The following is a 14,887-nucleotide window of genomic DNA, read 5'->3' on the forward strand; positions in this document are numbered from 1 at the left end:
ACTGCTGAAATCGTGTTCCTTTTAATGCAGATTTGACTTTGGGGAACAGTTAAAAGTCACATGGGGCCAGGTCAGGCGAATAAGGCGGATGGCCTAAAACCTGGGTTGTTGTACTTGGCCTAGAAACGTTCTGGACAGACAATGCAGTGTGAGCCGGCGCGTTGTCTTGATGGAGAACCCCGTGACTTGTTCTTCCAAAAAAATCGGGTCGTTTTTTCCTTACTCTTTCACTGAGTTGAGCAAGCACCTCACGGTAGTAATGTTGATTAATTATAATCGATATTTTTTCATTCGTTTTGAACGTGAAAGGGCGACCCAGGCGGTCATCATCTCCGACGTCATCTCGGCCATCTTGGAAACGCTAGAACCACTCAAAAAACTCGCGCACGTGATTAACATTCATCGCCATAAACTTCTTTTAATAAAAGATAAGTTTCAGTAGCGGTTTTACCAAGTTTTGAAAATGTGAAATTTCACGACAATTCGTTGCTCTACTGTACATGTTTAGTATAATGTTTTCGGCAAAACGAAACCAACACTTCTTACACAAACGATGGTTCCGTTCAGACAGATTTCTCTACAAACACGTGAGACGCTGCAATCGAAAGAGAAGGCTTTACGCTGCACAGCTGTTGGTCGTTAAGATTTGGCGCAAGCATAGTTTTTCTGTAGCAGCATCAGTCTCGTTATTTAATAGCCACACCACGTACAATGAAATTTTCAATTAGATTTTAGATTTAAAGTATCAAATAAATAAATAATTGTATGTATATTATTTTGTCTATACGGCTGTAATGTTTCGAAGCTCTATACAGATCGCGTATATTCGCATGTTTAGAACACACATATAAATGTACATAGCGCTCTAGTCTCTCTAGTGATGGAACATTAAAATGTAAATTGGGAGTGTAGAGTGCGTCGCTTTGCCGATGCAGACCTGTGAGCTCCTCTAATGGTCTCTCCTTCGTATGAATATTAATCTCCTCAACTCTATCATCATACGAACAGCCATAAGAATAAAAATAAAAATAAAAGGGAAAAGAAATAGGAAAAAATTGACGGCAATGCGTGAGAATAACTTTTTTACTCGAACATTTTCTGTGACATCGCGTAATATAGTAGATGAAATTTTATTTTTTTGTCCTACTTTTCTCTCTACTCAATTTTACCTGTACATTTCTTTTTTTTTTGAAACTGTAGACTTTTAATTATGTTAATTAACGCACCTGTTTGGGCGTTTAATAGTATCTCGTTTTTTTTGGAGGAGAAGGGGGTCTTTTTGTCCCCCGCTATTGGACGTTAAACTCCTGTATGTATTGAAGCTGTTCCACATTCTGTTCACATGAAACAGAAAAGATCTTTATAAATTACTTTTAATTATAAACTAAACTCAGCCTGATTCACTTTTTATTTTTTAAAAAATAGAGCGTCTCCGGTAACCTAGGCGCAACATCCAAAAACCAATTAATTATTGACGAATGCTTGAAGGTATAGTTAGAAAGATTACTTTTTCTTTTTTATAAGTTCCTAAAGGTTTGGTAACAGTCTAAATTTTCTGTGGGAACCCGGATTTATAAGGAATAGGTCTATAGATGGAAGGATGAGGTCCTATTTTACTTGACTAGCAGTGACTAGAAGATGGACTTGTATGTAGTAGCAAAATAGCCGCTTTAGTAAATTCTTTTCCGTCTATGGTTGGGTATATCCCTCGGAACGATCCCTAGATTTTAGCCACTAGGCCATAGGATGATCCCAGTCATTAGTACAACCCTAAACAGTTCAGCCCTCAATAAGATTTCCCAAAGCTGACAAAGAAAAAAGCGCTTCTAGCTTCAAGCAAACAGATTCAGGGCATCCGTACACTTAGTTAAACTTTATAAAATTATAAGTTTATGATCTTAATTTTTTTGATGAAATCTATTTGATAATTTTGCACAGAAATGAAAGGTAGATTGAAGGATTCCCCAATTTTGAACAGGTTCTGGAAGGTAGAGGCTGTGCTTTGAAATATGATTGTAGACACATTCATTGTTATCTGTCCCTTTTTGAATGAAAAGTTACAACGTCTATGTTACTGTTTATACAATAAAATACAGTACAGTTTATACAGTAATATACAGTACAATGTATACAGTAAAGTTTATACAGTAAAATACAGTACAGTTTATACAGTAAAATACAGTACAGTTTATACAGTAGAATACAGTACTGTTTACACAGTAAAATACAGTACAGTTTATACTGTAAAGTTTATACAGTAAAATACAGTACAGTTTATACAGTAAAATTCAGTACAGTTTATACAATAAAATACAGTACAGTTTATACAGTAAAATTAGAATAAAATAAGGCATAAAAGTCGAAGAAATAAGGTTTAAAGTTAATCTCTTATTTATAAATGATTATCTACAATTTTGGAAATAATTGTAAATAGTATATTTATCTTGGGTATTCAAGTTATTCCAAAAGAACTGTTGTTTATATAGTGACTACAAAAAAACTTACTGGTGTTATGATTTTAAAAACAGACCTGGAGTATTATAACCTCACAATTCCATAGTAATATTTCATCAAAATTGATAGAAATATATGAGGCTCTGGTGAATGAAATTTATAGCGGTCATAAATCAAAATTTATGCTGGACAGAATGTAGTGGGGGGGATGTGCTCCTTTAGAAATGGACACCGTGCGTTGATTTGGCCGTAAGAATCGGTCAAGTCTCAACTTGTCAAAGTAAACAAAAAATTTGTCATTTTAAAACTCATGTTTCCATCCTTTACTTCTTACACATAGACTTTTGTTTATTTTAAAGTGGTAGTTGGTAATAAACAGTAAAATTCAGGTATAAAAATGAAAAGAAAATTGTAGTAGTAAGGTTTACCGTTAGCGCGGTTTTCTTTCGTAGGCTGTAAAAACCGTAACACACACTATTACAGGGAAACCACTATGTCGTTGACCGCTTCTTCGGTGGAAGGATATTCCCTCTGGAATGATTTTAGATACGGTAGATTGTTGGGTTGAGCCCATGAGAATAAGAGAGGGCGTTCAAAAAATGCGATGGTAATAATAATTTGGGGGGCAGGCATGAAAATTGGAAGATTTTTTGAGGGTTTAATGGTGGTGGCGAAGAAGTTTAAAAAAAGGGATAGGCCAGGAAAAATGTAGCATTTTGGGGCGGAGTTGGTAGATTTATTTAAAGATTACACATTCTTAAGAGAGGGAACATCAAAGTCGTCAACACCGATATTGAGGATACAAAAAAAACCTATAATTATTCTATCTTGCCTAAGTAGCTTCAAAGTAATAAAAGGAAAAAAGGTAGTAAAAATACCTGTTTTAAGGAAATTTTTACTAAAAATCGATTAATATATGAGCTGTTATTTTTGAAAGTGGTATAAGTCCAATTTTTAAAAAAAATGAGTTAATGGTAATTTCAGTAAGATATAGACACATTCTTTCCATATTTATAGTCATACATTCAATGGAGTACGATTTTTTTTATAAAGTCAACAAAAGAATTTTGACTATCAAATGTTATGACAAAAATATTTTTTTTGAAAGTGGAATAAGTCCATTTCTAATAATTATAATTAAAAACAACTGTCTTATTGCTATTATTTTTGATTATTGCTACTTCAGTGTACGCTGCTCGTCAGCAGATATTATGCTAACTGTAAAAGAAAAATAAGTTTAAAATATCTTTTTTGGTTTAAAGATCTTAACGAAGTAATTTTCATTTTTATATTTTTAATATAACTGAAATTAAAAAAAAAATAAACTTGGTTATTCGTGTATTTAAATGTATTCATTTTAATTATTACTTTTTACATAAAAACCCATTTCAGTAAAGCTATAATGTCTAAAAATATGGACTTAAATTTACTCCCGTTTCTATTTCTTGTTATATGTTATTTTTGAAAGTGGTATAAGTCCATTTGGAGCTAAAATAATCGTTTATTTTTTTAAGAATTGTAATAATTATTATTTCATAATAAAATTTAAAAGATGTACAGTGTTAATAACATCACTTGAATAGATTAAGGTTTACGAATATTTTTTAAATTAATTCAAATGCAAAACCTTAAATATCTCGATACATGGAAAAATGGACTTATACCACTTTCAAAAATAATAGCTCATATATCGATATCTTAATTAATATATCGATTAATAACTAGCGATAATTCGTAGACAGAAACTAGGGGCGGATATTGGTTTTAAGTAGGAGATTTTATTTGTCAGAAAATTATTAGTAAAGAATGTAACTTCCGTCGCAGTTCACGCGATACCTAATTGGTATTTTAGCCTTAAAGCCCTGTCTGAATAACAGTCTATTACTTTTACTTTAAAGATAAAAAACTGACCTATCAAGACTGAGTCAAACAGGCTGACTACAAATGTACAAAAATAATTTGTATAAGTAAATAATAAAAAATAAATAATAAGTAATAAATAAATAAATAAATAATCCTCCAGACAAAAAAAACACTTATATTTTATTTACAAAAAAAAAAACAAGCTCACTTGGTCAAGTTTAAAGTTCCCTTTATTTATAATATAAAAGGCTGTGGTGTAATGTTTTAAAATAGAAACAAGTGAGTAACTAAGAAGCAGGTACCCTGGAGAATTCTTTATAAAAAGTTAAGTTTTTATAAAACTAAACCAAAGGAGAGGGGAGAGAGAAGATTGGTTCAAAAGAGTGGGAGAAGTACCCGTACCAGTTTTGTTTGTAGCACCAACAGTTGTCGTAGGGATGTCATACAAGCGTTATAGTTGTGCGGTTATAGTTTTAGTTTCAACTATCGTTATGTATCCGTGATAGAGGATTTATTTATTTAGTTTAAAAAAATATATAGTGAGTGAATTTTTTTTACTGAAGTTATTTAAGTGTTGATTGTGTGTGAATATAGTATTTTATATGCATCTCATTTGGATATTGTGCTTTTTCAAATGGATTTCGTTCTCCTCTTCGGAAGACGGTTAGTGGGATTTCTTATTCAAGAATTTATTAATTATTATTTTTATAAGCCAATAAACATGTGTACTGTTTTTCATTTGTTTGGAATCTTTGGGTTATACAGTCATGTGGTTTTGTTTACATCAAATCATCATCATTTGTTCATGACCAATTTTAAAATTTTTTGTTTTTACAATTTTTTCAATTTAATAATTAACAAACAAATAGTTGTATTGTTTAAAGTCCACAATTTTCTATCCTAATTAAAGTTGCTTGTAATTATACTTTCAATATTATCTAGCCGACAGATAGGTTACATTATTTTTTGTATAAACAAAAATTTCCCTCCAAAAATTATTTTTTTCCGCGTACAATTTTTCAGTTTAAAATCTATTTCAGTAAAGTGATAGATTCAGTTTTAAAATTTTTCTATAAAATTCAGAATTTACCCTACTTTAAAAAAAATTAACGGCCATTCGTAATAATGGTTTCCTCATTTCTTTCTCAAAAATTATGGTAAATTTACCGGTGAAATTACTCTTAAAAATGCAAATTTTAGAGCATCATTGTGTACCCATAGTTTTACAAAAATCGTTTGAATATTGTCCAAGAAAAATCACTAAATAAAATTTAAAAAATTGAAAGTTTTACTTCTTGATTTAGAACGCAACGTTACAGCTAGGATCCCTAGTGAAGCCCTAATTGAAATATTAAGTATCAGATTCTTGTTCATTTAATTTTTTTTTATAGAAACAGTTTATTTTTTAAAAAATAACTTTTTCTGATTCAGGGGACTTCATAATTGATATTTTTTGCCATAAAATTTTTCTTAGCAAGTAAGAAAGAGTTTGAAATAAATGAAACCTCCTTATGTGTTTATATCATTCAAAAATTGTGTTGATAAATTCTTTCTCGTTAAAATCACGAAAAAAGTCGAACTATTACGTGAAAATGGCTTTTAAGCCTTTTTCTTTTCCTGCAAAAAAACTCCTTTACGCATTTTCCTTCCTCTTCCATTAAACTGCATCTACAAAAATTAATAACGAATTTTTTAAAAAATGGGGAAAATATTATTAATAGTTCTTTTAGGTCGCTATTAAAGAGTTGTGTTATTATTTTAAATCGATTTGTATTATTATCAGTGAAGACCTTGAACTTGTTTGAAAAAGAGCCGTTAGCCTCATTATGTAAGGTTCAAATATAGAAGGCTGTGCCCTAAATTAGAAATTTTTAGAGATTTTATTTTTTCTTGATGGTTTCCCATAAAATGACACTTAAATTTAGTTTTTTTAGAATTTTACAATCTTTATCTTCTACAAAAAATTGAATTATTTAATAATTTTTCCTGTAGCATCGAAAGTGTGTAGTTGGTTAGGCTCACAGCGTTGGATTTAACTGTTGCATGTTTTTAAGTACGAGGGTCGTTTGAAAAGTCCGTGCAAAAATAAAAACTACTTAATTTTTTGGGGTAAACCTTTTTTATTTTTCAACATAGTCTCCTTTTAGGCTTATACACTTCGTCCAACGCTGCTCTAGTTTGTTGATCCCTTCCGAATAATAGGATTTGTCCAAGTCTGAAAAATAGCCATTCGTTTCTGCAATCACCTCCTCGTTTGAATAAAATCTTTTTCCCGCCAGCCATTTCTTCATATTGGGGAACAAATAGTAGTCCGAGGGAGCCAAGTCTGGAGAATAGGGGGGATGTTAAACGAGTTGAAACCCTATTTCCATTAATTTTGCGACCACAACTGCTGAGGTGTGAGCTGGTGCGTTGTCGTGATGGAAAAGGACTTTTTTGTGGACCAATCGTGGGCGTTTTTCTTGCAGCTCGGTTTTCAAACGGTCCAATAACGATGAATAATATGCACCTGTACTAGTTTTACCCTTTTCCAGATAATCGATGAGGATTATTCCTTGCGAATCCCAAAAGACAGTCGCCATAAACTTTCCGGCCGAAGGAACGGTCTTCGCCTTTTTTGGCGCAGATTCCCCCTTGGTAACCCATTGTTTAGATTGTTCTTTAGTCTCAGGAGTGTAGTGATGTATCCATGTTTCATGCACAGTGACGAAACGACGCTTAAAGTCCTGCGGATTCTTCTGGAACAGCTGCAAACCGTCCTTGCAACACTTCACACGATTTCGTTTTTGGTCAAGCGTGAGCAATCGCGGCACCCATCTTGCGGATAGCTTTGTCATGTCCAAATGTTGATGCAAAATATTATGTACCCGTTCATTCGAGATGCCCACAGCACTAGCAATCTCACGCACCTTCACTCTTCTGTCATCCATCACCATATCATGGATTTTATCAATGATTTCTGGAGTAGTAACCTCAACAGGGCGTCCAGAATGTTCAGCGTCACTTGTGCCCATATCGCCACTCCGATAATTTTGAAACCACTTATAAACTGTTCTAATCAAAGGTGCAGAGTCACCATAATGTTTATCAAGCTTCTCTTTAGTCTTCTGAGGCGTTTTGCCTTTCATAAAGTAGTGTTTAATCAACACACGAAATTCTTTTTCGTCCATTTTTTGAAAATCACTCGACTTCCTCGATTCAAACGAATGCCAAACACAAAGAAATAGACCGATCTGGCTGAAACTTGGTGTGTGTTCTTCCAAGAGATGCTACTAACTAAACATAACCTTGATACGCGCCAGTGGTGCTATCTCGCTGACTTTGCACGGACTTTTCAAACGACCCTCGTATTTCAAACAGTTCCAAGCAGATTTTTTAAATTCACAGCCACCTTTAGTTTTGTTTAATTTTAATCTAATTTATAGGAATAATTATCAATTCTCATTAGTTTGGAGTGAAATGTTTTGATTAATAAATTAAGGATTAGGTATTTAAGAAAAAAATATCTACTGTTTGTTAGTCTACTGTTTACAAACTATACTAGGGGCTTAACCAAATGTACACTATGTAATTATGCTTAGCCCCTTTGACATCCCCTTTTTTTGGCATCGTAGAACTTTAATTATGCACTTTTTGATTGTGTGTGTGTGTCATTAATTTTAGGGTTTGTCAAAGTGACAATTTATTTATTTGGAGGAGGGTTAGCCCCCTGACACCTTTGGAAATAGTGTAGTGTCATTGTTTCAATTACCATAATGGGCAGTCGCCCCCTAAACATCGTTACAATCAGATGATTACTCTTATACATTTTCTTAATGCCCTAAACGGGAAGTATAGCGATCGAGTCAAATTTTAGGAATTGAATAATTACCGGATATATTATAATGTTGCAACACGTCCCAGATTGAAACAAAATAATTTTTCCCGCCCTAAGCATGGTCGCTTAATATTTCCCTTTTATCACTCTATTTAGTTAAAAAAAAAAGGTTTAATTTTTTTTTTTATTTTCTTGCGTTTTCATCAGAAGTATTGTGTTTTAAGGGTTTTTGAATACAAGAAAGTGGATTTTTGATAAATTAGTATTGGTTGTGTGTATTTCTATGTTTGAATTCAATTTGCCAACGGAGGGCACCATATTATTAGGTTTTGGTTAAATTCGATCTTCCGGAAGTATCAGTTTCGTTAACCAATTTTCTGGTTTAAAAGTTTTTTTAAAAAACGATCCCAACTGCAAACTTGTTATTTCCGTTTCGTTTTTTTTTTTTTTCGACATTTTGTCCAGAAAATTCGACTAAGGACACTTAACAGGAGACTGGGAAGTTAGGCGACTCCCCATAATGTGCCATTTTTTTAAATATTAACACTGTTTTGTCACTTGTATAATATTAGATCAAAATCAAATTTGGGAATTAAATTTTCAAATTTTGGGAAAAACTAGCTGGACTAGAAAGTGCAACTTTACTTTTCTTTTTTTTTATTGATTTAAGGCGCGTCAATATCTAAGGTCATTGGCGCCTGGAACTTTTTTCAGTGCTCTGCCGGCCTCCGGACAGTGTTCTCTTGTTACAGACAACACTGTCCATCACCGGACGGTGAGCTGTAAGAAGCTCCTAGGAAGAGAAAATCTAAGGGACCAGCAGCTGGATTCGAACCCGGGACCTCCGTGTGGGAGTCCAGTACGCTAACCGCATAGCTAATCCCTTCCCTAAAACTTAATATTCGATACTTTTTTTTTTTGTGTAGAACATTGGAGTTAGGGTACTTTTTAGAGAAGAATGGACAGTTTTTTTAGTCCTGAATACGGTCCTTATGTCTTGTATATTGTTAAACAGGGGTAAATATGTTGCTATAAAAGAGTGAACCAAATTGCTTTCGTCTCCAAACTCAATAAATTGTTCTCTTTTTTCCAAAATAGCTTCTAGGCTTTTTGGCATACAGTACAACCTCGATTAACCGGGATTCGGCTTAACCGGGATCATGTTGAGTCTGGATCGGCGCCGAAACAAAAGTTAATTTTCGGTGGCGACAGGACAATTTTTTTTTGTCTTCCGGTGTAACATAATTGTAGGCGTGGCAGTAACTCTTTTATACCTGATTTTCTTGTAGGGTCATTATGTATGTATGTAAAAACTCAAAATTTGGTGCAATTAGTACTGAATTTCTTGGGATTTACCATGGTCTTACAAAAGATCTTTGTAGACGGCTTTTTAATTAACCGTATTTTCACATAGGCATCTTACTTATGAGTCTACCTATGCACCCGTATAATACATACATATTTATATACATATGTACATTCATAGGTACAAATGTACTAAGTAATACTGTGTATTCGGTTTAACCGGGATTTCAGTTTTCCAAGATGGGTATAGCCGGAGGTCAGCCCTCGGTTAATCGAGGTTGTACTGTACTTAGATTTATTCTTTTTCATGTTAACAATTTTCTAGCCTTAAAAGATTTTTAAGGCAGTACTCGGAGTAAAGGTTCTCGGGATAAGGCTCCCTTTGTGAAGTTACAAATTTCGTTATAATGGGTTTTGACAAAACCTATGTGGTGTTGGTGAGAACTAAATATTTCTTAAAAATAACCGAGTTTTTGAAGAATAAAGTAATAAAATAATTGCCTGTTTTTTTAGGCGGGACTTAACGTCCAACTACCATTTACTAGGTGTCGTGGACGGAGGCAACTAGCAAACGTACTTTACTGTAAATTTCTATTATTAACCATTAAATAAAATCCAAGGCCTAAAGACCGGGAATCGAACCCAGTACCACAATACATATTAGCTTCGCAGGTCTCGCCTCTAACCGCTCGGCTACCGTGGCGCCCCTGTTTTTGAAGAATATTTATGGTAATAAAAATAATGGGAGAAAGTCGTTTATACCATCAGTTTTTTTCAAAAATGAATTTTCAGTAGCGTCGTGAGAAATAAAGGAGAGAGATACTTTTTATTTTTCAAAAAAATCATTAATGTCCATTGTATCCTAAAACATTTAAGACTGTTTATATATTCCTGAACACGTTCCTCAAATTGTTGCTCATGGTTCTATGAATGGCGAATAACATACTTATTTTTTCCTTCTTCTTTAAAATTACCTGTTAAATCGTGAAGGTCAACTTTTACAAAAGTCAATTTATTTTTGAATTTCTAGTAAAATGGTACAGCGCAGTGAATGGCAGTGTGATCCCAATGATGTGGAGGAACTTCTAAAGCTATTTGTCCTCCTCCATTGAAGATTGTTTTCAAATAATTTATGGTCTTCTGGGGTGGTTTTTAGTATGAGGTACCCACCACCAATGGGGGGGGGGACCTCGTCTTGATTCTGAGAGAGAAAGATGTATATAGGATTCTTTGTTTTGTTACTGGCAGCAAAAGGGAAAGATAGGTTATTTGTCGGTTTTTGCCCTTTATGGAAGAGGACAACCAGGTAGTTTCAGCTAGGCCAAGGGTGTAGGGTTTAGTTGCAGTGAGTAAAAAAAGGGAACACCTTTTACAAACAAGAAGGGAAGTCTGCCCTTCTCCAACTGTATCCTTCTTAAAAGCTCTCCTTTACAGAATCCATTTAGCAGATTTGTTTACACTTTTATTCATCTTTAGAAAAAGAAAAATAGTTTCGGAAAAAGAAATCTATTCAAACCATGAAATACGCCCTTTTCCGGTTTTGTCCCAATTATATTGTAAGTTTGTGAAATATTGTTTAGTGAAGCGGAAATACCACTGAGGATTTCAGACACCTAACAGCATAATTTCTTGACATTTAAAAGGGGACGAGCAAAAAGCTCCTTTATAAAACTAGTTTTTGACCTGATTTTTTTTTTTTTTTCTACCTAGTTTTCTAATTTCTAAATATTTTATTACAACTTTCAAAATGGGCTGAGATTTTTTTGTATTCATTTCTTAGTTTTTTTTGGTCGTTCTTAATTATAGTTATGTAAGGGTGCCACGGTAGCCGAGAGGTTAGAGGCGAGACCTGCGAAGCTAATGTGTATTGTGGTACTGGGTTCGATTCCTGGTCTAGACAACTTGGATTTTATTTAATGTTTAATTGAGAAATTTACAGTAAAGTATGTTTGCTAGTCGCCTCCGTCCACGACACCCTAATTGGGTAGTTAGACGTAAAGCCTGCCTGAAAAAATAGGCAAAACTCTTAATTTCTTATACGCAAAAAATTACGTTATGTTTCTATCAACTAGTTATGTTTCACTTTTGTAAAAGTTTTACTAAAGATTTCCATCTATAATTAGCTTTAGGCCATTTATCGTTATATAAAGAACCATGGAAATGGTCTGAGTAAACCTAAATCCAAAGGTATGGCATGCCTCTTATATCCGGCATCTTATTGGTTGCCTATCAATGGGATTCCGCCATACAGCCAGCATCGTCTAGGTGCTTATCACTAGAATATCACTCACTCTCCATTCTTACTTATAAATACATTCGCTTCACACATTCATCCCTCTACTATATACAACTATTTACATATACTACAATTAATGGATGGATCAGTACTCTGTGCTCCTGCCATCCTTATAGCTTAACCGAAATTAAAATCACGTAATCCTTCTCTAATCATTTTCTTGCAATCATTCTATAACTTTTAAATACATTCATAATTCATTGCTAGCTCTGCTACAGATTTAAGCACATAGATGTTGGTGGAGAATATTATGTCTTCGTAGCGGAATGGTGCATCTAAGTACCTGTATATGTCGTCAAACATTCGTTTCCTTTCTACCACATAACGTGGACATATCATTGTTATATGTTTCAAATCCTCCTCCTCATTGTAACCTACGCAAAGAGAAGAGGAACGGTGGTGGCTTCATCGCCTGTGTCTGCAAATTTTTTTTTATTGTTTATCTGTCCGGAAATGACGCCTAGCAGATGGGCAATTAGTTGTAAAACCTGCCTAAATACGATCATCCATTTTGGATTTTGTTTTTTATGGTCTGCGAATTTTATGTGGTGGCCAAAAAATTTTTGTTGGCTTTTATAGCCCGAAAATCCATTATAGCTGGCACATTTTCTAAACCAGATCAGTTTTCTTATTGGGGATATTGATTTTTTTAAAAGCGCCTAATTTCGTCTATATTTGCTTTTTACATCAGCCATTTAGTGTAAGCTAAGTGTTCTATTGTTTGTATTTGAGTTATTTTTATGTAGGCGTTATTTTATGGCAATCGGAAAAAGGTGCATTGTTCTTAGAAAAAGAGGCAATCCTAGTTATTATTTTTTTTAAAATAATTTTGTTGGCCATAGAGGTTAATGTGAAGATACATTATGGTCACTAATAGATAAAATTGCTTTGACCGAGCGAGGTAGATATTATAGTCACATAGATTATACTGCCAGTCATTTCCCCACATTAGTTTTGCTGACTTCCTCATTTTTGACGAAATAGTTTTGATGGTGTTCCGCTTTCTCAACAATCTGTAAAGACGCTTCTCTTTGCTTTATCAAAACAGCTTGTAGTGAACCCCCCACAACTCATCCACTCTAGCGTAGGGGTAGTGAAACCCCACCACTCACCCACTCTAGCCAGTGAGAGAGGGACAGCCCCCCTTGGCACACAGAGAAGGGAGGCTCGGCGAAGGTATATAAGAACAAGAGGAAAGTCAAAGATATTAGAATTCATTCAGATTCAAAATTCAGATTCAAAAATACGGATTCAATTATTATATTCAATTCAGTGAGATATATATTCAATTCGGAGACTCGAAGATTCTGTAATTCTGTTCAAAGTATTAGACTTCAATTGTACACATCGTTTAGCCACGTCAGTCAGTCTGTTCTGTTCTTGTAGTGTAAGGTATAGAGTCTTTGGCAGTCAGTCATATAAATACATAAAGTCTTATACCGATACTAAAAGTGTTATTTATCCATCAACGTCTACAACCAACATCTCTCTCTCTCACATCTGAACCCATTACAGAGTAGCGATTGTTATTTTAATTTTAATAACTATTAATAAATTAATATTAAAGAGAAAGGATTAGCTTCGTGAATAGCGATTAACTGGATTACCAACGCGGAGATCCCCGGTTCGAATCCAGCTGGTGACACGATAGTTTTTTCTTTAGAGCTTCTTACAGTTTGGTGTTAGTGTTTCCCAGTTGCCACGATAGCCGAGCGGTTAGAGGAGGCGAGACCTGCAATGCTAAATATGCATTGTGGTACTGGGTTCGATTCTCCGGTCTTGGCCTTGGATTTTATTTAATGATTAAATGAGAAATAGTAAAGTACGTTTGCTAGTCGCCTCCGTCCACGACACCTAGTAAATGGTAGTTAGACGTTAAGCCCCGCCTGAAAAAATAGGCGATTACTTTACTTTAATAGTGTTTCCTGTAACCAATGACAGATGTTTTTCATATGCCTTAAATTAAAGATACCAATTAATGTAATTGAAGGTTTTTGAGGTAGAAATAAAAATACTATAAACTGTTATTGAAAAATTGAGTATAATTACGATTAAATAATATTTTGGTAGTACAAATTTGTTTGTATAATACAATGGGGCGTTAGAAAAAAAATAATTTCAACGCGTTCTAGCCCACCTGGTCTATTTATTAAAAAATACCATTTCTTAACACCCATAAATAAAATCGAGGGGAGTGAGATGAAATGTAGAAACATGATTCCTTCATAAAGCTATTGTTTATTCTTCTTGAGTTATTTATTGTGCTTTAAACGTTATGTGAAGATTAACAGCTTTCAAAACGACTGTCATTCCCTTCATTCTCTATCGTCCCTCATCGTAGTCATTTCATTTGTCTATCCGTTCGTGTGTATGTTTTTTTTTAAAGTTAATAAAGTCATTGGTGGGACTTTTTTTGTTGGAATTCATCATTTATTACTATCTCGCTATTGGCTTTATTTGCTTGAGATTGGATAACGTTATTAACGGATGTGTTGCACAGAAGTGAAAATACATATAACCAATCGGATGTCTTGATTAAGCAAAAACAAATCATAGCTCTGCTTTCAATAAAACAAATTAACACAAACAGAAGTAGACAATCCACTCATCTTTTACTATTATTTCTAAGATTTTAACTCACAAAATTGGCCTTAAAAAAAAAGAAAAAAAGAGTCGTTATAAATCCAAGAGTATGTAATCCATTTTGGAATTTTACAAATCAGCCTGGAGCCAGTTTCGTGGAAAATTAATCAATCCATTCAGTAAAAAAAATAAAGGTACTTTTACTTGAGGAATTTCCTTCTAAATTTCTTTTAGTAACACATTTAAGACACCTTAACGTTTCCAAAGAGATATGGCCATTGATTTCTAGGTGCAGGACACTTTATAGGGTATCTATCTACCTTCTAAGAAACCCGTATTAATTAAACTTAATATATTAATTCAATCTCTCCTATGAAATGTAATACAGTACAACCTCGATTAACTGTTTTGTGTAGAACAATGGAGTTAGGGTACTTTTTAGAGAAGAATGGACAGTTTTAGTCCTGAATACGGTCCTTATGTCTTGTATATTGTTAAACAGGGGTAAATATGTTGCTATAAAAGAGTGAACCAAATTCCTTTCGTCTCCAAACTCAATAAATTGTTCT

At 33.8% G+C, this 14,887-nt stretch overlaps 1 protein-coding gene across 11 annotated transcripts in view; it reads left to right on the top strand.

The window, feature by feature from the left end:
• The window catches only part of Eph (Eph receptor tyrosine kinase), a 675,653-nt gene that overhangs the window by 298,739 nt on the left and 362,027 nt on the right, over positions 1-14,887 (top strand). The window contains exon 1 of one of the 11 annotated variants that reach the window (XM_074137251.1): positions 4,541-4,980. The exons of the other annotated variants lie outside the window; for them this stretch is intronic. Coding sequence (XP_073993352.1) covers positions 4,920-4,980 — 61 coding nt within the window. The 5' untranslated portion in view covers positions 4,541-4,919. Of the gene's footprint in view, positions 1-4,540; positions 4,981-14,887 lie in introns of those variants that run through there. 11 annotated transcript variants of the gene reach the window in all.

Source organism: Rhodnius prolixus, unplaced genomic scaffold (assembly GCF_049639745.1).
Source record: "Rhodnius prolixus isolate KJV_2025 unplaced genomic scaffold, Rpr scaffold_5, whole genome shotgun sequence".
NCBI classification, from domain to species: Eukaryota; Metazoa; Arthropoda; class Insecta; order Hemiptera; family Reduviidae; genus Rhodnius; species Rhodnius prolixus.